General features: G+C 35.9%; 1 protein-coding gene across 1 annotated transcript in view; it reads left to right on the forward strand.

The window, feature by feature from the left end:
• Window positions 1–13929, forward strand: part of ATP6V1H (ATPase H+ transporting V1 subunit H) — a 104521-nt gene extending 90592 nt beyond the window's left edge. The window contains exon 14 of the mRNA XM_044666303.1: window positions 13524–13929. Coding sequence (XP_044522238.1) covers window positions 13524–13584 — 61 coding nt within the window. The 3' untranslated portion in view covers window positions 13585–13929. The remainder of the gene's footprint in view (window positions 1–13523) is intronic.
• Window positions 13930–27013: the final 13084 nt, after the last annotated feature.

The following is a 27013-nucleotide window of genomic DNA, read 5'->3' on the forward strand; positions in this document are numbered from 1 at the left end:
CTTCCCCTTCCCCTTCCCCTTCCCCTTCCCCTTCCCCTTCTCCTCCTCCTCCTCCTCCTCCTCCTCCTTCTTCGTTACATTTTTCTATTTATGAGAAAGTGAAATTCCTCACTAGTACAGTTTTACTATCTATTTCCTACTACTATCTATTTGGTTTTAGTATGTTTATTATTGAGATTTCTTTATGGTCTGTGATACTTTTCATCAGGATGTAGTTTCCTTCCTTGTCTCTTTTAATTAGATCTTTTTTTTTTGTTTTAACTTTGTCCAGGATCATGGTTGCTACTAATCTTATCTTCCTCACAACACTACCCCTGGTTCTTTTTTTAAACCTAAGCTGAAGCTTAATAGATTCTGCTTCAGCTCCTTACATTTACTCTGTATGTGTTTCCCTGCTTTAAATATTTTTTTCCTCTAAGTAGCATACCATAGGATTCTGTTTTTTAATCCACTCTGCTTTAGACTTTCATTTTATGAGTGAGTCCCTCTCATTCACATTCACAGTACTGATTACTAACGCCATTTCTCTCCATACTATATCTTGCTTGTTTATACTTTTCTCTTTCTTTCCTTTCACTCTATCACTTCTCACAACTGTTTTGCTTCTGACCACTGCTTCCTTCAGTTTACCCTTCTATGAATCCCTCCCCTTTTCATCTATGTTCCCTCTTTACTCCCCTATAGGGTATGATAGATTTCTATAGCCAACAAATGTGTATATTATTCCTCCTTTGAGCCAATTCTGATGAGAATGTGATTCAAGCATTGCCCCCACCCCAACTTTTCCTCTGCTGTAATAACTCATTTGTGCCTCCTAATGTGAGATGATTTATCCCATTCTACCTCTCTTTTCCTCATCTTTGAGTGCATTCCTCCTCCTTAGCTCTTAATTGTTTTTTATATAATCCCATCATATTCATCTCATTCCCATGTCCCCTGTTTATGTATTCTCCTTCTAACTGTTCTAATAGTAAGAAAGCTCTTAAGAGTTACATGTATCATCTTCCTTTGTAAGAATTTATGGTTTGAACTTATTGAATCTCTTAAGTTTTTCCTTTCTTGTTTATATTTTTTTGCCTTTCTTGGGTCTCAAATTTACACACCAGATTTTGTGCAGCTCTGGTCTTTTTATTAGGAATGCCTGAAGTCCTCTCCAGTTATTTTCCCTTGAAGAAATATACACAGTTTCACTGGGTAGGTGATTTATTGGATTTTCTGCTTAGCCTAGGAGCTCTAGAATTTGGCTCTGATATTCCTGGAGTTTTCATTTTGGGATCTCTTTTGGGATATGAATGGTGAATTCTTTCACTATTTTACCCTCTGGTTCTAGCGTGTGGGTGTGGGGTCCCATTGACTTGGCTGCCTGTGGGTCTGTACTGGGGCTAGAGCATAGTGGTCCTGGTTGCCTAGCTGGATGAGGGGTGCTAGGATACTGTCTATGCTAGATTGTGCTTCCCTCTTAACAACAGTGAGACAGATCTTTATTGCTGACTTTCTATGTTGTCTTGGGCTAGAGAATTGTTTCACCCTGTCTTTTTATTGGTTCTGCTCCTCTCGAGTTTATTTTGAAGAGTTTTTTAAATAGTTATTTAGAAGTAATTTTGAGCAGGGTCCACAGATTTCCTTCTTTACTCTGGAATATCCACTATCCATTGTTAATAACTATCTGGTATCTATCTGCACATTCAATAATTTTTTGCATTTTATTTTTTGAAGTTAGAATTATTAAAACAGCTAATGTGATTTCATTTGCTTTGAAGAAAAGAAAAAAAATGGAATATTCTTGATTCTTTTTTTTTCAAGACCATACTTACCATTTGGGGAACTGGTTCCCCATTTTGTGTCAGTAAGAATTTTGGAAATTGTAGTTTTAGGTTCATTACTTAGGTCTGTGATACTTAACATCAAATATATTGTTCTTTGATTTTTTCATTATCTTCAGGAAGATGTTCAATTTTGTGTTGATGGTAGTAGTCTGATTTTTAAAAAATCCACAATAATATATCATGGCTTCATATGTTAAACAGTCATAAGTCTTCTTTTTGTCTTACAAATTACCTATTAGACTACTCATAGCAAATAAAGATTTATGTTTGATGATTAGTAAGGTCGAATGTGTATCTTTTATATGTTAGAGATAATTTTGTGAATAAAATGCCAAGAAATCATTTGCACTCAATTATAAGGCTGACAATGATAACTTTAGCACTTTGATCACACTAAAACATTCAATTATTCTTTATAAATATTTCTTAATAAATATTCAAATTCATTTGAAATTGAAATTGAAAATTACATTTTGTTTATAAGCTGACTTCTTTTTGGAATGTTTTAATGTGGTTCGGAAAATGAAAGAACTCTTGGCATAATCAAACTTTTTTTCTTTTCCAGAAAAATTTATATTATTCATTCTAATGGCATAGTTATACATGTTCAGTGTCATACTTTCCTCTCAACTTGCTTTTTACATTGACAGAAGATAAGGGATAAGTATATTTCTTTCTTTGTGTTCTTTAGACTGTCCCATTGTTTTAATTTGCAGAAACAGTTCTTCACATTGGAGTCTCAGAGGATTTAAATTAAGGAAGGAATGAAATACAAAAGAAAAATTCCATAGTTTTTTTTTTTTACTGGATAGGAGAAAAGGCTTAGTCTTATCACTGCTAATGTTTATCATGTTATTGGTGAAGAAGATAGTTGTATAATCTGGTGGTCATCTTTAATTTGGGGAAATCAAATTTCAAAGCTTTTAATTTCAGTAATTTAGAGTCATAAGAAATTGCTTGAGGCATGTAAAGGTTAAGTAGAGATTGAAAGTTGAGGAGAGCTCACAGACATGCTGGATGCCAGAGAAAAGGATGGACAAAATTTTGACAGGTTAGAAAAATGGTCTGAATCTGATAATAGAATATTAAATAGGCATAAATGTGAAGTTTCATACTTAGTTACGACAAATTGAATTTATATATAAAGACTGAGGAAGCAAGGCTAGACAACAGTTTATTTAAAACAAGGTCTAGGAATTTTAGTAGATTGCAAGCTCAGTATGAGGCAACAGACTGCTAGGACAGCCAGAAAAAGGCAAATGGTATGTTGGGGTGCATTGAAAGACACTACCACAAAAATTAAGAAGATGTAGGCCTTTTTGACTCTGTTATCATTTGGCTTTATCTGGAATATGTCTTCTGTTCTATGAATCACACTTTGGGAAAGTCATTGATATTATCAATAATGTTTGGAAGAGAGTGACCAGGATGGCGAAGGGGCTTGAATGGTTCCTTTATGAGAATTATTTAAAGGAAATAGGGATGTCTAGCTGGAGAAGAGAAGGCTGCAGGTATATGGGGAGTGGGAAGAATTGAGGCTGCTATAGACCATCCAGTAAAAGCTCTTTTGGCTCCAGGGAGTAGAATTAGGAGCAACAGGTAGAAATTGCAAAGAAATTAATTAAATTAGGATTGATAACAGGAAAAATTTCCAAACAAAAGTTTCTGAAAGTAGAATGGGTTGCTTTGGCTTGTAGTAGATTCCCCAGCACTGGAAGTCTTCAAGCAGAAGCTGAATGAATTTACTAGCAATTTTATTTTGGAGAAATGAGACAGTAGCTAGGTAAGCCATAGGATCAAAGCAAGAACAAACCCTAGAAACCATTTGGTTCAACTTTCTCATTTTACAGATAAGGAACTGAGGTCAAGAGTTAATCATCACATTGCTCAGGGTCCCACAGGGGATATGGATTTGGAATTGGGTTTTCCAGATAGTCTATTACATTGTGCTGCCATATCAAAATTCCTTTCAATTCTAAATTCTGCAGAAAACTAAGTGGGTGAAGAATTCTTATTGCTTGTCATTCTATAATTTTACCAAGGTCACATCTAGTAAATACCATTCCAATCATAATGTTACTCTGCTGCTATATAGGAAAGTTATAAGCAAGCAAAATTAAATTTTATTTCACACTGTAGTACATAGTCCTGTCAAATAAAATGTCATAATATTTACATTTTTCTTTAGCATCTCATTATGCCAATATGTTGGCTCTAATAAGGGGACAACTTCTGATACTTCATTCGTAAGTACTGGTTACAGCTAGCATAGCCTTACAGAATGTGTTCTGAGTTTGATCTAGTTCTTTCATTTGATCTCTGCAGAAAACTCAGTACTTCACTTAAACAATACTTGTTTTTTCTAAGTTTTTTCTTCCTTAAAGTAATATATCCTGTCCCTATTGAATGAGACAGAGAACATATTTTATTTTTGTTTCTTATACCAGTCACTTTCAATGAATGAATACACACACACACACACACACACACACACACACACACACACACATATATTTGCAATATGTATCGTTTTATTGAAGGATGAGTGTTTGAGCTTTTCCTCCCTTTCAAGTCACTTCATCTACATTACTCAAAAGATCATACATCAAGAACTGGAAGGGGGACATCAAGTCTAGATTAGAAAAAGGAAGAGGCTATTTAGTCTATATCCCTTATTTTAAAGATGAGGAAACAGGCCCAGGGGAAGTTGTGATTTGCTCCAAATCATATTGGTAATAAGAATCAGAGATACTTGAACCCTGGCCCTCTGACTCCTGAGGTAGTGGCAGACTTTTTATGTTTTTATCATTGATACATATTTTTCAGAGAATTTAGCAGAATTTTTTCTTTGTTTTTGTTTGTTTTCATTAGTTTATAAAGGAATTGAATAACTAAAGCTTGTTCAATATGTGAATTTCCTTGAAGTAAATTATCTTTTTTTGCTTCATTCCACTGATAGTATGAGACACTGGATTCTAATATTTGGAATTATGGTATTTAGTTTTTATAAGCATTTTTAGATATTTGGGTAGATTTTTGAAATTTTTAGATTGCAAAAGATATTTGATTCTTTTTACCCTTCAAATAACCTTTCCTGCTTTAGTTTTAAAATGTTAGAAAATTTCATTGCCCTCTTCTCTGCTTTAAAATCTCTCCATATTTTCACCTCATTCAATCATATCTCAAGGAAAGAGGTGTCTTACTTCTCACGTCTTTAACCTTATTGCCATGTTTCTATGCTAAGTCCTTGTTCCATGCCCTTTATGCATCTTTATATATGCATCTTTAATCTTCTCACTAGTATCCTCTTCACTGCATATAAATATAGTTATATTTATTATCTCTTTTTATTTTTTTTTTAAACCTTTACCTTCCGTCTTGGAGTCAATACTGTATATTAGCTCCAAGGCAGAAGAGTGGTTAGGGTAGGCAATGGGGGTCAAGTGACTTGCCCAGGGTCACACAGCTAGGAAGTGGCTGAGGTCAGATTTGAACCTAGGACCTCCCGTCTCTAGGCCTGACTCTCAATCCACTGAGCTACCCAGCTGCCCCCTTATTATCTCTTTAAAAAAAAAAAACAATAATCAAAAAGCAAAAACTTTCCTAGATTTAAAATTTACTAACTTTGTGTTAAAAAAGACTAGGTTTAAATCATTGTCCTCATGCTTACTATCATTTACTCTCCTTGGGGCTTAGTATCCTCATTTGTAAAACGAATGAATTAGTTGTTGTTTAGGTATTTTTCAGCCATGTTGAACTCTTCATGACCCCATTTGGGGGTTTCCTGGCAAAGATACTGGAATGGTTTGCCATTTCCTTCTCTAACTCATTTTTTATATCAGGAAATGGAGGCAAACAGATTTAAGTGACTTGCCTAGAGTCACCCAGCTACTCAGTGTCTGAGGCCAGATTTGAAGAAGATGAGTCTTCCCGACTCCAGGCCCAACACTTTCCACTATTCCACCTAGCTGACAAAAGGGGTTAGACTGTAGTCCTTTTCAACTTGGAATCTTTTATCCTATGGCCTCCTCGATTGTCCCATTTATCATTTTTTTCACTGCCAAAATTCTTTTAAGAATAACTTTACCTTTCTGCTACCCCTTCTAAACAACTGATTTATTCCTCAACCTCTTTCAATCTCTTTCTATTGAACTATCTATCTCAAATATCAACTTCCTAATAGCTAAATCAAAATGCTTTATCTTAGTCCTTATCCATTATTTGGATAGTTGATAGCTCACATATTTTCTGACTTTGTTCTTTTCCACTTCTCCCTTTCTGATCACTCCTTTTTAGATTCTCTGTCTTCTAAATCAGGGGTTCTTAACCTTTTTTTATATGTCATGGATTGCTTGGCAGTTTTTTAAAGCTTATAGATTCCTTACATTAATATTCATTGTCTACATTTGTGACTAAAGTAAATAATTTCAGTTAGAAGAAATAAATATGTAATTTTTTTCCCCAGTAAAGTTTACAGAAATCACCCCTTATAATCAATCCACAAATCCTTTGAGGCATTTGTGTACACACCTTGTACCATCAGGATTAAGAACTCTTAAATGTTGGCAATCCCTAGGATTCTTTTCTTGGTCTCCTTTTTCCTCTTCACTCTCATCTCCCTTCTCCCACTGCCCCCCCATACACAGAAATATATATTTTAAATGCATTGTCAATTAAATATTTAATAAACATTAAGTTCTTATTATTGTGCTAATTGCTAGTTTACAAAGAAAGGTAAAACAATTTGTGTCCTTAAGGAGTTCACATTCTAATGAGGGAGGCAATGTATTATAAATAACTAATACCTTCAAGATACACAGGTACACACAGAATAAATGGTATTTAATCTGTGGAGGGAAAGGCACTAGGAGCCAGGAGGCTAGAGGTTGGGGAGAAAGGCCTTTTACAGAAGGTAGGATTTAATCTGAGTCTTAGAGGAAGCCAGGGAAGTTAGTAAGAAGAGATGAGGAGAGGATATTCCAAACACGGAACAGCCACAGGAAAGGCAAGGAGTTAGAAAATGGAGATGAGTGCCCTATGTACGAATTGCAAGTAGCTCAATTTGGCTGGATTATAGAGAGGGGGTGGAGGGCAGTAAAATGTAAGAATGGTGGAAATATAAGACAGAGTCAGGTTATGAGAGCTTTAAATGCCAGGGCATTTAATATTTAATTATGTTATATGATTTCATCTTTAATTAAATAAGTTAGTGGTATCACATTCAAGTAGTAATGAGAGCCACTAAACTGTACATAAGGATATATTGATGTAAAAACTACATATTAACATTATTTATATTCTGTTGTATTTTTATTTCTTTTGTTAACTTTCCCAATTACAATTTAATCTGATTCGGGGCCATACTCAGGAATGTTGCTAGCTTGTATTTGACATCTCTTCTGTAGGCAATAAGGAGCCACTGGAGTGTCTGTCTGTCTGTCTCTTTCTCTGCCTCTCTCTTTCCCTCTCTCTATTCTCTTTACTGTTCCCTCATCCTCACTCTTCATTCTCCCTCATCTTGCCCTTTTATGACTGGCTCCTCTTTGCTCTATAACCCTTCCCTCCCCTTCCCCCCAATGTCTTTTCCCTCACCTCCTCTTTCTCCCTAGTTCCTCACACTTTCATATTCTACTTATCACAAATTTGATTATTGCCTCTGTGCAGGTAACTCTCAAATCTATATTTCTAGAACCATATGTCTCTTGACATCCAGACCTAATTTTCCAGTTTTCTTATAGATGTCTTTGTAACCTCAAATTCAACATGTCCAAAACTGAACTCATCCATTGTTTAGTACATATTCTTCATTCTGTCTTTTTTATTTCTATTTTGTGATAACATTCTCTAAGACATTTAGTCATATAGCTTGCTGTTTCCTTCCATTTTCTTTATCTGCTTTCACAGGACATCACAGGCACTTATGAAGCCTTTTTGTCCCTGCCGTCTCACATTCATTCCTTTCAGTTCCTGCTGCTGCCATAATAGTATAGTACTTTGTTATAATTAAAATTATCTCAAGAGACTGATTTTTGGGTAAGAATATAAATTTATTGATTGTATCAGGTTTATTGGTTAGGCCAGCTTTATAACTGATAAAGTATTATAGGTCTCCATGGCTCTTTTGGGGACCAGTGACAACCTGAACTATATCATGCTGCTCAATAAATAGATTTTAGGAGCCTATTATTCATCCCCTCCCTTGTTTATCTCAAGACATCTTTAATTGGTGATAGCCAATTAAGAGGTGATGTCACCCTTCATCCTAGCCACCCCTCCCCACTCCAACAAGTAGACAAAATCACATAGGCTAGGAAGGAACACTTTATTCATTAACCAAATTCTCTTAAAAAGGGAGACATTTTTTGCAATTCCCAAGGACAAAGAAAATGCAAAAAGTAGCAGACTAGATGGTATTGCTGATCCAGATCCCAGACATAGTAATACACAGTAATTCTTGCTAATGTATAGGAATTAATACACAGAAAAGAAAATTAAATTTTCACAAATTTGTAGCTTGTTTGCTACCTTAATTTTGCCTCTTCCCTTTTCCTCCCTTTCCCAACCCTGTTTATAACTAGATGAATCTTCCTAATGCCAAGTTTTGATCATCTTATTCTTTTGCTCATATACTTAAATGGCTACTCATTGCCAATTGAATAAAATCCAGATTTGTGACCCTGGTCTTTCAAAGCTCTCTGCCGTTTGGCCTCAGCTTGACGGTGTAATGAACAGCACATGAGGTATTATCTGCCACTGTGTATGTAACTGAAATATTTGGCGAATTAGTCAGCAAACGCTTATAGTGTGCTATCAGAAATACAGAGAAAGGCAAAAACATTTTCTGTCCTCCTGGAGCATGAACCACTTTTTTGGGCCTCAGTTTTCCCATCTATAAAATGAGAGATTTGGATGAGATCATCTGTAACTATAATTTAATAACCTTTCTGAGGGACAGCTAGGTAGCAGAGTAGTTAGAGAGCCAGGCCTGGAATGGGGAAGAATTGGGTTCAAATCTGGCCTCAGATAATTTTTTGCTGTGTGACCAAAAGTCACTTAACCTCAGTTGTCTAGCCCTTACTATTCTTTTGTCTTGGATTATTTATTATTGATTCTAAGACAGATCACAATTATTAAAAAAAAAAACAACTATGCTTCCTAGAGGCAGCATTAGGTGGGAAATTTGGAACTAGATAGCATCTAAATAAGGAATGTTGTATTGATTCTAAGACTGAAGTAAGGGTTAAAAAAATTAATGGCCTTTCTGATATCGCCAGTGACTTAAAAAAATACATTCTGTTCCAAACCTGTCTCATGCTTTTCTATTTTTGTTTTGTACTTAACTCTGCCTGGATTATCTTCCCCAAACCCCCTCTCCCTGACCCTTGGACCTAAAATCATTACTATTCATTCTAATCACAACTTAAAAACCTCATTCTTGCCATTTCTTTGCTCAAAAGATCCCCAGATTCTCTGTTGCTTATTGAATAAAATTTAGATTTCTTCTTTTATTCAAGATAAAAATATACTCATTCAGACATCTCATATTACTGTTCTTCCATGTATTGTATCCCAGAGGCACCAAACTTGCCCCCAAATTAACTCCTGAGTGCTGCCAAACAAGATTGAAACATAACAGAAATGTTTAACAAAATAAAAATACAGTACAATGTAGATAGTATTAATTTGTGACCTTCTAAGGCAATATGCTTCCATCAGTTGAGTTTTACTCACCTGCTCTATGCTACAACTAAACTGTACTTTGTACAGAATGAGCACCTCTGTTCCTCTCTTCTTTTTGAATTCCTGCCCCACACTAAAACTCCGTATAACTGCCACTTTCTCCATGAAATCTTATGCTCATTGGTAATGATCTTTCCCCTCATGCCACACACAGTGCTCTATATTGTACTTTTTAATGTAGGTATTACGTATTAATCAGTCAACAGGTCAGGTATTATATTAGGTGCTAGGAAGACAAAAAAAAAAATTGTCTCTGCCCTTAAAAAACTTATTTCATCATGATGAGCATGAATAATATGGAGACCTCAGCTCCATTAAATTTTAGATATTTTCCCACATCTAAAACATTTCTAGCATATAAAGTATCTCCATATGATTATTGAATTACATTTTGTCCATTACGCCCTCCTTGATTAGACTACCAGAAGTAATCTCTCATTCCATAATGCTTTATATCTTTCATTCAGTTTCCTGGCCTTTCTTTTAGGGTCATGGACTTTACTTGATATTTATATAACATTTTAAGATTTACAAAGCATTTCACATACACTAACTCTTTTGACCTTTGCAACAATACTTAGAAGTAGGTAGTGTAGGTATTTACTCTGTTTTACAGATTAGGAAACTGAGGGTCATATTTGTCCAACATTATTATAAGTGGTAAAGTCAGAATTTAAATCCAGTTCTCCTTCCTTGAGTTCCAAGGATTTTTTTTTTTCCTTATACTATACTGTCTCTCGGTCTTGATATCCAGGATTATTCCGGTTCTATCTATACTTTCCAGTTTTATTCCCAGATATTGCAACCTAATCTTAAATCCATCTTTCCTTATACTGAAAAAGAAGGAAAGTCCTGGAGACTCTAGGTTGCTCAGTAACTATGGATGCATAAAAATAGTTCCTGGGAGATAGAGAACCTCAGCAGGTATGCTTAGCTTGTTTAATATTATAGTTATTTGTGTACATTTCTGTTGTTGACTTTATGGTAGAGACATCACAGTAACACATCCTGGGCAGTGTCCAGAGTTGGGTGGTAGCAATATTAGAAAAAGGACTTTTTAATTCAGTGGAGGAAATAGAAATTTTATTTCCCTCCTGCATTTGTTTAGAATTATTTAAACCCTTTTTGATAACCACAATTATTAGTTAGTCTGTCTATTTAAAGCACAAAGTGCTTTGATTAGAATTTCAATTTAATAAACATTTATTAAGTACCTCTCTATACAAAGCATAGTGCTAGACCCTAGAACTACAAAGACAAAAACAACCCCTGTCTTCAAGGAATTTATATTCTAAAGGTTCAGGGAAGAGAAAAACATGTACAGAGATAATTAAATACAAATAACTTAAGGAGTGTAAAGGCAGTGACACCTGGGAGTTCAGGTGAGGAAGTAATAAGGAAAAGCCATATCTAGGAAGAGTTGCCTGAACTGTACTTTCAAGAAAATTGGGGATCTTGCAAAGAAGAGCTGAGTCAAGAGTATATTTCTAACGTGGAGGACCATCTTCACAAAAGTATGGAAGCACAAAGTGGAAAGTTTTCTATAGGAACAGCTAGCATGCCATTTTAACTAGAAGAGAAATTATGTAAAGAAGAGTAATAAGAAATAAGACTAGAGCCATATCATTGAGGGATTTATATTTTATTCTATAAGCAATAGCGCCACCGAACGCTTTTTAGTAGCTGAAGTGACATAGTCATAGCTATGTTTTAGGAAGATCAGTTTGTGTAGCTGTATAGAGGATAGATTGGAGATGAGACATGAAGCAGGGAGACAAATTAGGAAACTATTACACTAGCCCAATTGAGGGGTGATAAAGACCTCAACTAAGGTAGAACCTGAAGAGAGGAATGTAGAGGTATAATCAAAAAAGGCTTAGCAACTAAAAACATAAGGGAGCGAAGAAAAGGAAAATATCAGGGGATAACACCAAGATTTTGAGAAAGGGTGGTAATATTCTCAACAGAGATAGTGAAATTTGGAAGAGGGATAGGTTTTTGGACACTGCTGATTTCGAGATCTTTATGGAATATTCATACAAAGTTGTCTAGCTGGCAATTGTTAATGTGGAACTAGAGAAAGCAGGACAGAATATATGCATTTTATTTAGCGAATAGCATGAACAGAGATGTGGCATTAGGAAGGTAACTGAACTCCCAGAGATTGAGATCACTGAGATAGGTGATATACAAAGAGAAGAAGGACTTGGAGGACTACCCACAATGGAGTAGGGTGATAATCAAGCAAAATATACTGAGAAAGAATAGTCAGAAAGGTAGGAGGAGAAAGAACCAAGAAGTACGTATGAAAACCAAGGAAAGAGAAGGTCTGTAGGAGAGAAGTTTACAGAGGTTTAAACAGAAAGATAATTGAGAAAAGATCCATTGGATTGAGCAGTTAAGAAGTATTACCTTTTTGAGAACAGTTAGTGATGTAAGGAAATGAAGGCAGTTGAAAAGACAACTCTTTCTAAGACTTTTGCTATGAAAGGGAGAATATGGCATAAGGAGAGTATGGGATCAAGACATTTATTTTTAAGGATGTAGAGGCCTTTTAGCATTTGTAAAGGGCAGAGAAGGGACTAGTGGATAAGGAGGCAAACATTAAGAATTGCAATGATTAAGTGGACAAATCCTCAGAAAATGGAGATGAGATGAAAAAGTACAAGGAGAATTTTCCCCCCATCTGAAAAAGAGAGAATGAAAGACGATAGACACTGGAGTATGGAATAAGGAAGAAGAGGGAATGTGGCATATGACTCTTCTCTGTGGAGAAGGGGAAAAGAGAAGGAAGTGCTGGAGGTATAAAGAAAGAAGAGAAAGTCTCGAAAAGCCATGTGGAAAGTATTTATTGATTTAGTCAGAGAAAGATGAAAGGCTTACTATGGAGCTGCTAGAGTCCAGTTCAGTATACCTGTGTTTATAATGAACCCAGTTGTCCCAGTTGTGACTTATTTTCGTAGAATTCACCACCAAATAAGAAAATATGAATTATAATTCATATTAAGAGCTGAATCACAATTTTTATAAAAGTAATTCAGGGTCTGAATTTGAGAAAGTGTGACTGGTAATGGATTAAGGGGGCAAGGGACTCAAGAGTAGCATAAAGCACATGATGGAATTGATAAGTCATGTGGTTAAGAGTAAAGGGAGAAGAAAATGACACTAAGTCAGGAATGATATACTTGGAGAACAAGGAGGCAGTAGCTAGACTGGCGATCATGGTAAAAGCAAAATAAACTGCAGGAAGAGTGAAAAATTGATTAACAAGAGCATTGTTTTTGTTTCTTTAAAAAAAATTAAGAATATTGTGATCAGAGAATTTTCAAGTTCAGGATCAGTAAAATAGAAAGATGATAATAAAGGTCATGGGAGTTGAAGAAGTTGATGAGAATTGAGTTGCAGAGAGTTGAGCGTTTGAAAGAAAAGTCTATAGGTAAAACAAAGTCCCTAGTTATGAGGCAGGGATTGTAGGAGAGAAGAAGATTATGATCCAGGTGATAAATTCCTTGTGAATTGGAGGGAAATGAACTAGAGACCAGGAGATCAAAGCAGGAAGGCTTTGGATCAAGTGTTAAAAGTAGATACAATGAACTTTAGTTATCAAGAAATGGCAACAGGAGCAAACTAGAAATCAGTGTGAGGAGCAAGATACACATAGGGATTTAGGTGGGAGTGAGGTATGTTTTCTGGGGTGAGCCCACATTAATATTCTTAGTGTTCAAAGTCTGAGATTTAGGAATTCTCATTTTTCCAGAAGTTGCTAAGTATCAACATTTACAATTCTTTTGTGGTAAACAGAAGTTAAGGTCATGCAATATTTTGGTGTGAAAGAGAAGTATCTCTGGCAGCATGTTCTGTGCCTTTATTTGCTGGGAGTTGGGGATTGGTGTTTCATGGGGTGGCATCTTTATCTTATTTGTAAGTGCTAATTTTTATTTTTATTTTTTTTTTCAGGGAATATCTTGGTAAACAACTACAGTCAGAACAACCTCAAACAGCTACAGCAAGAAGTTGAATAGTTGATGTCCATTTTCAGAATTTCCAACTCTCCATATAGTAGCATAACTGGAGTATGAATCTTAATATTTAGATTCAAGAGTAAATGATTTTATTTGTAATATTCACTCCTGTTGTGCAAACATTTTTTTCCTTTCCAATTTTTTTTCTTATACTGTCTCCTGGTGAAAGTGATTATCTGTTAAGTTGTATCATTTGAATAATTTTAACAGTTGCCTTTTTAAAAAGCTAGACTTTTCCTGCATCTGCAAAAATATAACAGTTACATGTATTGCCTTTGTTTTCTATATTTATTGTGGTCTTGAAACGAATATAGCTATTAAAAGATATACATTCCAGAGTATTCTTGTCAAAACATTTTTTCCAAATATTTTTCATTTTCCTGCCTTTTCAGCAATTGGATGTGTCAGATATTCCCCTTGTGCTTTTAAGTCATTATTATTCCAAAACGTACCTCTAATTGTGTAAAGTGGTCAGAACAAAGAGAAATTTCACCTCTCATAGGGTCACTTAAAAAAGTTCAGCTTCAAAAATTCCAAGAATAGTGAATGAATAGGGTGAGCATACTACACGGAGCAAAGAAGGGACGGGGAATGCTTGGGAGGACAGAGAATGGTCCAATTTGGATGGACCATATACTCTATAAGTGAGGGTAGTATGAGAAGTCTAGAAAAGTAGAGTGACTCATGATTATAGGAGGTAATAGAGTGTTTTGAGGAGGTAGGAAAAAGGCATTTAAAATGGTATTTTAGAAAAATTCTCTTGGTAACCTTGGAGAACCTAGAGTCAGAGAGACATTAGAAAGTTATTGTCTGAGTTAAAAAGGACCAGAATCTGAACCTTGATAAGTGGGATTTGAAAGGATGAAAATGAGTTTGCCAGTAGAAACAGAGTTCTTGTTTGATCTGCACAATAGTCCAGTGAAATAAGTTCTACAAGTTTTATCATCCTCATTTTACAAATGTAGGAACTTGGACTTACAGAATTTTATGAAATACTCTTCTTAAATTCAAGCTGAACAGTCTCTCCACTTAAACCACACTATCTCTCAATTAACAAGTGTGATTTGGAGTCTAGAGAAATATTTTTTTCCCATAGGGGTAGGGGATAGGCCCTGGACCCATAGGTAAGAAAACACCTATGCAATTTGTTACTTCTACAATGTATAGTTTTTATTAAAATTCTTTAGTTCACTGAGAGTTTAAGTGATTTGCCCAGGGTCACACTCAGAGCCTTTGGGTAAGAGGCACGACTTGATCAAAGGTCTTCTTGGGTTTAAGATCAGTTCTCTGTCAAATGTTATTTCTTTAGCTGTAAGCAAACATGTTTTTATTTTACTTTTTCATTCTGAATTTAATGGACACCCAAAAAAAGAGAACACTTCCATATAAAAAACAACAGAAAGAAGATTTCACATGAAACTTTGGGTCTTTATTCATGTTGCTTGCTTTTTAAAAAAAAAAGTGTATAATAAATTCACCACTTTTTTCCAGTCTGCCCTGCTTATCTATTTTACTTCAGTAACCCACTTCACTTTCTTTTTTTGAGCAACACTTTCTTCTCCCATCTATATCTCTCCCTACTCCTAAGGAAAAAGGAAAAAAAAAAAAAAGAAAAATCCTTACAACTAATATGATTTAAAAACCAAATTCATGCGTTTTCTACATCCAAAAGTGTATATGACATTCTGCACCCTTGGACCTGTCATACCCTCCCCATTGTGGGTCACATGTTCCATTAGTCCTTTCCATATGTCATATTCTTGATTAGAATGCCCAAGGCTTTTCAAATTGTTTTTCTTTACAAAGTTGTCACTTTGTAAAATTTTCTCCTTCCAGTCATTTCATTATGGATCATTATGGATCAAATCTTCTCATTTTGATGAAACCATCCCTTTCAATATTTTCTTAGGTACAATAATATATGTTCAGCCATTTCCTGACTAATGGTTCTCTTTCTCCATCTTCTTCCTAACAGTTCTTTAGTACAGGCAAAACTGGTATCAATACTTTTGTGCTCATGTGCCTTTCTTTAATCTCTTTTAGGATGAGTCCTATTATGTTATCAATGGATTGAAAGTATTCACAGATTATTGACTTTCAGAGGATAGTTACAATTTGCTTTCCAGAATGGCTAGACCAATTCATAGCTCTTTCTTGCAGTCCTTTAACAGTCATTTTTGCAAATATGAAAGGTTTGAAGTAGAACTTTAGGGCTGCTTTCATTTGCATTAATTTAATTTGCATAATTATTAATGATTTAGGAGCATTTTTTCATATGGCTATTGCAACTTGGATTTTTTTCCTTTGACATCTACCTATTTGTATCCTTTAATCATTTATCTATTGGGAATCACTGTCATTCCTACATATATTAGTCAGTTCTTTAGATAGTGTGGTCTAAAAGTGTCAGTGTAATTTTAATCTAATGAAGCTTTGAATCAAAGCTTATTTATTCTAGTTTTAATAGTTTAGCTATTAGAGCTTAATATTGTAATATGACTTTTGGACCACTATATATCAGACCTTTCCAGAGGAACTGACTACAAAGATTTTCTTCACTGTTAAATGATTTCCTTAATTTTAACTATTGATTTTTATCATATTTTATAACATATTTGGATGCCACTTAAACAAGTTTTAGCTGTCTGTTGATGTAGTTGAGTCTTTTTTAGTGTTCTAAGTTTGTGAATTGCTTTTCCTTTGAAAATAAGCTTTCAGACTTGGAAAATTTTTCTTCTTAGATGTATAAATGAAGCACCATAATATCTGATTTGTGTTGTGACCATGTAGCACATAGCTCATTTTTAATGAGCTTTTAAAGGTTCCCTGGCATACACTTATACCGCCATCTAGAGCAGCAGTTATCTTTGCCAGATATACCAGTACGACTCAGAATTACTAATCAGTTCCTTCTATTTGCCCATGAGCTTGCAAAGTCATCTCTGAATAGATCCCATAAATTATCAATTTTGTATATATCCATTCTTTTTTTTATCATCATAACCTTTGTGTTTAAAATTTTGAATCTCAAATTCTCTTCCTTCTAGCCCCTCCTTCATCCACTGAGAAGGCAAGCGAAATGATACTCATTATCCCTATGAAGCCATGCAAAACAGTGCTATATTATTGCTTTCGATACATTTCAAATTAATTTATCTCTTTCATGGTTATGATGTTATGTTTTTTACCATCATTTTTTCCCTACCTGGGCAACTACCTTAATCTAAACATTTTTTTTTTTCATGTCACCATGTTTTACCCATCTTTTCCTTTTCTTTTATGGCCACATTTTTTTTAAACCTTTACCTTCTGTCTTAGGATCAATACTAAGGCAGAAGAGTGGTAAGGGCTAGGCAATGGAGGTTAAGTGACTTGCCCAGAGTCACAGAGCTAGTAAGTGTCTGAGGCCAGATTTGAATCTAGGACCTCTCGTCTCTAAGTCTGGCTCTTAATCCACCGAGCCACTGGGCTGCCCCCTCAAAGCCACATTTTTAAAAAAGCTTCAGTATTTTCCGTACTGGAGCCCAGCAGTAGCACCAGCCTATTGATCTTCCCCGTTAGAACTCCAAACTCCTTAACTAGCACTCCCACATGATAACTCCCAGCCACTTCTTTTTTTCTTGGACACTGTTTCATGGCAAAGAAATCCTATTCTTTCCATACAATCTGCCCTGGGATGTTTCAGTATTGTTCTTTTTCTTAGATTTCACAACTTTTCATCCATGTGTCCTAATTCTGTCTTTTAGGACTTAGCAAAACAATATGAATGCCCCTTTCACATGATAGACCTTCAAATACTTGAAAATAAGATTTTTTTTTTCCTGGTTTAATCTTTCTAGTCAATTTATGGGGTCCTGATAGGGCTTTTCCCTATCTCAGGTGTCCCTTTTGTTTATATAGTTTATCAATGTCCTTCCTGAAATGTGGTATCCAAAACTGAATCTTCTGACCAGGGCAGCATTATCAAGATGGGAGACTCTCCACCTTTTTTTTTTTTTTCTAGCAATTACCTATCTAAAGGTATTTGCATTTTTGGCTGCCAGGAAGCTTAACCCTGTGAGGCAAGTGCTTACTAAATTTAACTTAACCCTTTGAGACAAGTGCTTACTAAACTTTAAAGCACTACAAAATAGAGACATTTTTAATTTTAGGCAGATGTGAGAGGATATAATGCTGGCCCTGGAGTCAGGACTGAGCTCGTAATCCCTAGTTAAAATCTGACTTCAGACTTACTAGCTGGGCAAGTTGCCTCAGTTTTTCCATCTGTAAAATGAGCCGGAGAATGAAATGGTACACTATTCCAGGATCTTTGCCAAGAAAACTTTAAATAAAGTCACAAAAAGTTGGATATGTCTGAAGATGACTGAAGAACAACAGGGGTTTTTGATGATTGTTGATATTTCCCAGTAATGTGCACCCCTCCAACTCCCAGGAACTAATTCACCGTCCCATCAGTTTTGTCTTTGACTGCTGTAAGAAATGAAGCAAACCCTGGCATTTTGGACAAACTGCCTTGGAATGTTGGAGAAGAAGCCCAAGTGACAGAAGAGCAGAGACTTCTGGGAGAGAGAACCCCAACCAAGGGTCTTTTTGGGGGTAAAGCCGAGGAGCTCTGTGATCCCTGAAGAGACATTTTGGTTTCCTGTCCTATAATAGGAGTCCTGTTTCCTTGACATCTTGTTCCAGTGTTTCACTTGTATCATCTATAGTGCTAAATAGAGTTTGGGGGTTCCTGGACTTCCTTTGCTGGGAGCCTATCCCCGAACCCCACTTTCTTGGACTTTGCTCAGCAGTGTCCCTCATAGATTAATAGCTAACATAGCTTTAGGAATATAATTAGTGGGTTTGGGAAGGTGAAGTTTTGGTCAGGGGACACTTTTTTCTTACCTTGGGTCTGAGACACTGGTGGATGCCTGCCATAACGAAGGACCTTGGCATAGGGATTACCTGCACCCCCTTTCCTACTGATACCCTACCCTCAACCCCCAGTGCCTTATTGTCCTGGATTAAATTCCCAAGATTTCTAGATCAGATCTGCTTGATTCAATTTGAGGGAGGTTAACTCGGGAGGGATAGTGAAAGGAGTCAGGCTGATCTCCATTTTAAGCCTGACCTCCTGTTGGGAAAAAGGGGAAGTTCCTGTGTACCCCAACTGGCACCAACATCTTATCAGGGTGTCACTCACTTCTCCTTGAGGGGACACTATTCCTTCAGCCCCTCTATGCCAGCACACCAGGGATCCCCCGTTTCCCAAGGGGATCCCCTTTTTGTCTCCCAGTAATAGGAGTGTCTCTGAGGGAGGAGTCATTCACACCTTGCTTGCTGATCCTCAACTACACCCCCAATCCTCCTAAACACCCCCTCTTTATACTGCCTGATGCTAAAGATATATTACCTTGAGGAGGCAAGAAATAGTTTTAGGAATTCCCCATATCAGCATTTCAGATTGGGGCCTCCTAAGTTCATGATGCTTAGCCTTCCTGATAAACTGTATGCCAAATCATTCAGGAGAATTAAGACAATTATCTCTTCTTTGATAGTCTTCCCATTATGATATTTTAAAACTAGTTCTCAGAGGCTGTAAATTGACTTGATTGACTTATTCCCTTTGTAAAAACTGCACAGGTCTCAGTCTTCCTTGGGTTTGTGACCTGGACCTGGGTAGTGGATGATAAAATTGCCAGTTTGCATCTCTCCCTGGTGTAGTGACCCACTCTGGGCCTGTTGGTGCCCTGGATTTGATACTTTCTCTTTTTTGGTGCACAGCTTCTTCCTAGGTGCTGGAGTGAGTGGGCATGCCCTTCCTGTACCCCCTTCCCAATGACTGCAGACCTTCCTGTCTATCTGCAAACCTGGGCCTGATAAAGGACTTTGTGATTTTTTTTTTCTCAAATTTCCTATTAGAATTTAGTGTGGTGCATTTTCTAGATTTGTTTGGAGGAGTTTGTGGAAGAGTCTTACCATTCTCCTTCCTACCACTTTAGCTCTGTCCTCTCTCCTTTCTAAAGTCAGATTCCTAAGAAAAGTCTACAATCCTTGCTTCTATTTTTTCACCTCCCACTCACCTCTCAACTCTTATAATTTTACATCTTTTCTAATCACTGAAAATCTCCTGAAAACATATTCTCTGAGATGATTACCTCCTTATTGCTAAACTCAGTGGCCCTGTCTCAGTTCTCATCATTCTTTGCTTCTTTGTAGCATTTGGCACCAGACTGCCCCACCTTCTGGATATTTTCTTCTCCCTTCATGGTTCCTGTCACATGGTTCTTTTCCCTATCTCTCTAATGCTTCTCATGCTCTTTATAAATATCTCCTCCCTCCCCCTACAAGGCAAGGGAGTCACATAGTTCTGTCCTGAGTCCTCTCTCTATCTTCTTTACATATATATATATATATATATATATATATATGTATATATATATATATATATATACTTTCACCTTGGTGATTTCAGCTCCAGTGGATTCAAATATCATCTCCATATAAATGACACCAAAATCTATCCTGCCTTCATCACTCTCCTGACCTCCAGTCCTGCATCTTTAACTGTTCCCTGATTATCTCCACCTAGATGTCTCATAGGCATGTCAAATTCCAACATACCTAAAACCATTCTTCCAAGTCCCAAATGAGTCATCAGAAGTAATATTATTCATTGTCCCAGTCTTCTAGATGCACAACCTCAAAATTGCCCTTGATACTTTACCTTCTTATTTCTAAGAAGTTGCCAAGTCTTCTAGATTATATTTCCAGAATATCTCTTGCATCTATCATTTTTTTCTCAATTTATATCACAACCAGTTCTGGTCTTCACTATCAGCTGGGATTATTGGAATAGCTTTCTAATGTGTCCCCCCCTCTGCTTCCCATACCTGTCAAATCAATATTCCTAAAGCATAATTCTGACCATATTGCTCTTTTCTCAAGAATTTTTAGGGGATTATTACCTGTAGAGGTAGGAGGGAGGACAAGAAAAGAATCTTTAGGGGATCTCTATTGCTTATAAGTAAAATGCAAACTTTTCTTTTGTACAATCTGCCTCCACCCTTTCTCTGCAGGTTTCCTACACGTTATTCCCTCTCATATAGCCTTTACTTGATATTCCAGGTCCATAATATCATCCACTTCTGTGGCTTTGTACAACCTGACCAACCTGCATGCCTAGAATGTGCTCCTACTTATCTCTTCACCTTGGAGGGTTTAGCTTCCTTGAAGACTCTTCTCACTTCCTATAAGAGGCCCATCCCGATTTCCTTGATTATTAATACTAACCACCCCCTGAAATGATTTTTCTCTTCATTTTATACATATTTTGAATTTACTTATCTGAATATATTCTTTCCCTCAAGGGGAATGTAAACTGTATTCCTGATACCTAACAGTGTCTGATATTTAATAAAAGTTTTTTGATTTATTATTGTTAATAACCAGTGATTATGCAGTTCTTTAACGTTTGCAGAGAGCTTTACAAATTCTATTTCATTTTATTCTCACAGGATCCTGGGAGTAGGTATTATGATTCTCCTTATTTTATAGAGGAGGAACTGAGATGGACTTATGTGACTTGCAGACTGGAGTTGAACTCAAGACTTGACTCCAGCTCCATTCACAGTGCCACCTACCTATTCACTTCCTTAAATATTCCTTAAATATACTATACAATTTAGCAAGGAATAGAAATGAAGCTCAAGACAGTTTGCTGACTCCAATTTTTCTTCTGTTTTCAAAATTAGGACATTTGAGCTTCTCAAATCATCTATTATTTCTTCCATTCTCAATAACCTTATAAAGATCACTGACAAGTAGCTTAGTAATCACATCTTTTTATTCAGCACTTATGAATGTTATTCCTTTGGATGTGGTAACTTGGATTATTTGAGGGAAGAGCAGTATTCCCTTATTTTCTCCCTTCTTATCTTGGATAATAACTCCCTATTAATCCTTTCTTATTATTGCTTAGTCCTTTATAACCTCTTCAACGGAGAAACAGAAGTAAAATGTGGATTGAGCATCATTGTCTTCTCTATAACATCCATTATCATCCTATTTGCTATAAATAGTCCTAGTCTTTCTTTGTTCTCCTTCAAAAATTATTAAAAAAACTTTGTTGTTTTTGCTTTATTCATCAACTTTAGTTCATTTTGAATTTTTTAGGACAACTACATACTTTTGTATTGTGGTGGTGAAAGATGAAATGACTGAGGAAACAAAGGTTTGGGCTTTGGAACATATTGACTTATTAAGCAATGTATGCTAATTGCACAACAAATTAGGACCAGATTTTCTTAGCTTTGACAATGGACCTGGAATATAGGAGGAGACAAATTTTTATGCATCAAAAATAAAATCAAGTAATTAAAAGAAAACAAATTAACTAAGATACACAATTAGGTAATCTGATTTCTAATTGAAGGAAAGATTAACCACTTTTCAAATTGGGATGGGGAGAGCAAAAATGGACTAAAATTGGAAAAAGACATCTATCTCCTACAAGTGTCTGTATTCAACCAAAGGAAACATGGAAATAATAACTGATTGGCCAGTTTTCAGTTAAGACATAATAGGTTGCTTGAGGTGTATAATTGTGAGAAAACGTCTTGCATCAGTCTTTAGATCTGAATGGGGTTTTGGTCAGCATAACCTCTAGGTCCTTAATAAAGGATCTCTAAGCAGCAGGTAAAGGTGGTCTAGTTTCCTAGCCATACAGTGCTATAAATGCAATGTATATGAAACAATGCAATAAAGTTTTCTGACAATTCGCACAATTCACTAAAGTTTTCTCACAAGACAGAAATTAAACTAGACCATAAATGAATAGAAAGGGAACTGAACTAGATCCAGAATTGAGTCATAAGATGAGAGTCAGTGTGATTCATTCAATTTCCACATTATCCATCCTGTTACCTACTTTTCCTTCTATCTTCTATATACTTAAAATTATTAATACTTTCTTGTGCAACCAAATCATATTTTTTTGACAACTCTCCATTACTCCTGAATTGTATTTTTTCCTGCTTTTTATCTTTGGAACTCCATTCTAGAGAGCTTGCATAAACTGAATATCATGTAGATTTTGAATCTTGCCTATCATTTTTCTTTTTATGAGTGATCACTAACTCCTGATATAGTCTGCCAGGAATCTGAGTTTACAGGTTGGTAATCAGGTATTTTACATTTCACATTGTCTTGGCACTGTTCTACTCAAAGTTCAAGGCTCAGATTTATCCTCTAGATTGTGGTTATCTTCAAGAATGTTAGAATAGTTCCTTTATTTTCTTTCTTTTTTTGTTTGTTTGTCTCCCTTCCTTCCTTCCTTCCTTCCTTCCTTCCTTCCTCCTTTCCTCCTTTCTTCCTTCCTTCCTTCCTTCCTTCCTTCCTTCCTTCCTTTCTTCCTTCTTTCCCATTAAGCACAAACTATGTGCCAGACATTATTCTAGCTAAGGATACAAAAGCAAAAATGAAATAGTCCCTTCCCTCAAGGAGGATACATTTTAAGAGACTCCAGGTATGTGATTGTTCACCATCCCATCCAACAAAGTATCTGGAGAGGGGAGAGATGACTTCCAAAATTATATTTAATGATCCATGCTGAAAGGTTATTGGTTATTGCTAATCTAATTGACAAGTTGATTTTCTTGTTCAGTCTCACAATTTTTTATTGTCACATTTTTAACCTCTTTCCTCTGACTGAAGCAGCTGGGTCATATAGTAGATAGAACAGAGGGCCTGGAATCTTTAAGACATGAATTCTCATCTAGCTTCAGACACCTAGCTGTTTGACTTTGTACAAGTCATTTTACCTCTGTTTCCCCCAGTTTTCTCATCTATAAAATGGGGATGATAGCATCTATCCCCCAAGGTTTTCATGAATATCAAATGAGATGGCTGTAAAGTACTTGATACATGGTAAGCACTATATGAATGTTATCATTATTATGATTATAATTTTTCCTTTATAAAGGCCTGGAATCTGAACTTTTCAGCTAACTCCACTTTTCATTTATATTACAGATTGGTTTGAATTGCACAGAACATGATGTCCTCATGCCATGTACCCCGTTGTTCCCCCTCCCCAGTCTTTCTGGCTTCCTTTTGCACACTGTCTTCTCCCATTAAATTGTAAGTTCCTTGATAGCAGGGAGTGTATTTCTTTTTCTTATTTGTATTTCTAGCATTGGGACAAATAATGTGTAATAAAATTGGAAAGGAAGGTTGGAGCCAAGTTGTGAGTGGCTTTAAATGCCAAACTGAGTTAATATTTGATCTTAGAGGTAAATGGGAGCCACTGAAGTTTATTTAGTAGTGAGGAGTGCATGACATGAGCAGATCTACATATTAGGAAAATGGATTTTTTAAAGGAACCTTTTGCAATATGATGGAATGAGGGCTTAAATTGAGGTGGTGACTGTATCAATGTAGATGAGTAGGAGCATATTCAAGATATGTTATGGAGCTAGAAAGCACAAGATTTGTCAACTGACTGAATATGTTGAGGAAAGTGAGTAGGGGATCAAAGGTGACTCAGTTTGCAAATCAATTGTAGATCACTTTTCCAAGATAAAAGTATTACTGCCAAAATTGCACTGTCATATGGTGGGCAAGCAAATAAGATGTTAAAGAGTTTGAACTCATTTCAATAATTTGAGGATTTGTGACTTCATTTGTGTGGATAAGTCCCTCGATAGATACAGCTGGCAATCCCTCCTCCACTAGTAAACTATATTTTTCTTTTTAAACCCTTACATTTAATCTTAGTATCAATTCTAAGAAGAGGGGCAAGAACTAGACAATATGGGTTAAGTGACTTGCCTGGGGTCACATAACTAGGAATAGTAAATTGTTTAATGGGTCTTCTGTGGTTAGAAAGGAACAATAAGGTGATACAGTGGTTAGTGCACTGGGCTCAGAGTCAGGAAGCTCTGAGTTCAAATCTGGTCTTAGACACTTAGTAGGTTTGTGACCCTGGGCAGGTCACTTAACCCTGTTTGCCTCAGTTTCCTCAGCTAAAATGAACTAAAAAAGGAAATAGCAAACACCAGTATCTTTGCCAAGAAACCCCAAAAAAGGGGTCACAAAGAACTGGACACTATTGAAAATGACTAAATAATAAGTGCTTAGAAAAAACAATTAATCATGTGGTAGACTTCCCTTTGGAGTTAGACCTTTCCAAATTTAGCTAGGCTGGTCCTTGAAGTGACAGACACCAGGCCAGACAATAAACTCGTCAAACTTGTGAAGGCTTCCCAGGGCTTGATCTCTTTCAGGATTTTGTACTATGATAAGGCAATGTAGTTAGGAGCTTATCTAAGAAATAGTTTGAACAGTTTAGATAAATATGCCTTTTCAACACGGTCCCATTGCATTTTATAGGAGCAAAGTATAGAGTGCTAAATAAATAAATGCAAGCAATAAAAATAAGCTAAAATGATCCTCCTGAGATTTTTGACACTAGGGTTTTAAAGCAACTGAAATAAGCTTCCAATTAAAAGAGTTAAGCTCATTTTTATACACTGAACTTTGGTGACCTTACCCAGTTTGTCACACAAATCTTTCTTTTTTTTTTTTTAAATAGAATATCTTCAATTAAAAAAATCTTCTCTTCCCCTTTCAATTTAGCTGTACCAGAATAATCTTAGTTAATTTTCATACAATTAAGATAATTTTGTAGAACATCATCTGGTTGTAGTCATGTCAGATCTTTAAAACGTTTGCAGGTGTAACATTTTGTGATGAATATGATATCTCTGACAACTGTTTTAAATTCCTTCTGTTCTCGTTACACAATCTTTGAAAACAAAGTGAGAACACTTTGGCCTGAGTTCTGAATTTCATTCAGAGTTAGTAGATGTCAAAGTTACTTTTCCATATTGAACCTTATAATGAAATCAATTATATGTTAAAATTCCTGTTTAATTTTGCTGCTTGAAAGGTTCTGTTCCATATCTTTAAACTTTTTGAAGCAGTCTTGAAAAGAAAATCCTGTTGCTAAGAAGCTGTGGAGAAATGCTTTATTATTTTTTCAATGGATGCAAATAATAACTTTGATGATAACACATTTTCATAGTACTTTTAAGCTTTACAAATCATGTGAGGAAGACAGTAAAATTATATATTAATAAAATGGATATTATATACACTTTAAAGATGCCCAGCTGTCATATGGCTAATGAGTGTTAAAGTAAAAATGTGAACCTGGTTCTCCTATGTGCAATAAATCAAACAATCAATGTGTTAAATATTGTTAATATTTTACTGTAGTAGGCACTGGAGATGTGAGAAATGAGACAATATCTCCAGTCAGCTCATGTTCATGTCTCCTCCACTGGAATATGAGTTCCTTAAAGGGAGGGACCATGTTTGCCCTCCCTTTTCCTTTCTTTGGGTCCTCAGGCTTAGTATAGTGCTTAAAACATAATAAGTACTTCATAAAGGCTCATTGACTTGTCTTGACAGGTTGAGTCCCCTGTGCTAATTTCAAGGCATTCTATGGGGCTTCACTGTAGTCTATGAGCCTTCAACATTGTTTTCCCCTTTGTAAGAAATAAAGAATTCTTTGGGCCATCATTCTGAGCTGAAAGTCCATCTTTAACTGTGGGAAATTAAAGCTGGAGGTCTCATCATGACCAGTCTGTGGCAAAGACCTCATCTTGATGTACGATGGTGTGTTTGATAGGTTTTTGACAGTTACTTAACATAAGTGATTAACAAGACAAAAATGTTCAAAATATGTTCAAACCATGTTATAACACTTTGTGACACATTTTGGTAACATTTGATGAGAAATTATAAATCCTAGAAAAAGGGCAAAGTAACCTCTCTTGACCATAATACTCTGGGGAGCCTGTCATGAGTCTAAATCTTCACTGGTTCAAACAACAACACCTGGATGTGCCAAGGCTGTTCTCCTATAATCTCATCAGGCTAGCTGTACACTCACCATTCCAGATGGGACATAGCCTACTTCCTGTTGCATGAGTTTCAGCTTCCTTAGATAACTGCACACATCTGAAGTTTTTATTCCTCCTCCTCTTCATCTAGTTAATTGCTATATTCTAATACACCAAACTATACCCTTTCTAATACTGTGGTTAATATTATATGATTATAATTGATATTTTATACACGGTTTAATAATTGAGTCTGACTTTGTAAGCAAAATAGTTGCAATTACAACCCTACAGGATTATGCGTGATCCCTTGGTTTCTGATCAATAACATAAAAGCAATAAAGGCAATTTCTTTTTCACCTTCCATAGAGGATATATCTAGCTCAAAGCAGAGGCATTTACTAAAATGACATGGTAAGAAGCGCAACATTTCCTCTATAAATCTGGAGCATACTATCCCATAAATACAAAATTGCAGGAAGAATAGCAATATAAACACCCAAGTAGGGAAAGCATGTGACCACACTTATGAAGG

This window comes from Gracilinanus agilis, chromosome 1 (assembly GCF_016433145.1).
Source record: "Gracilinanus agilis isolate LMUSP501 chromosome 1, AgileGrace, whole genome shotgun sequence".
Lineage (NCBI taxonomy): Eukaryota > Metazoa > Chordata > Mammalia > Didelphimorphia > Didelphidae > Gracilinanus > Gracilinanus agilis.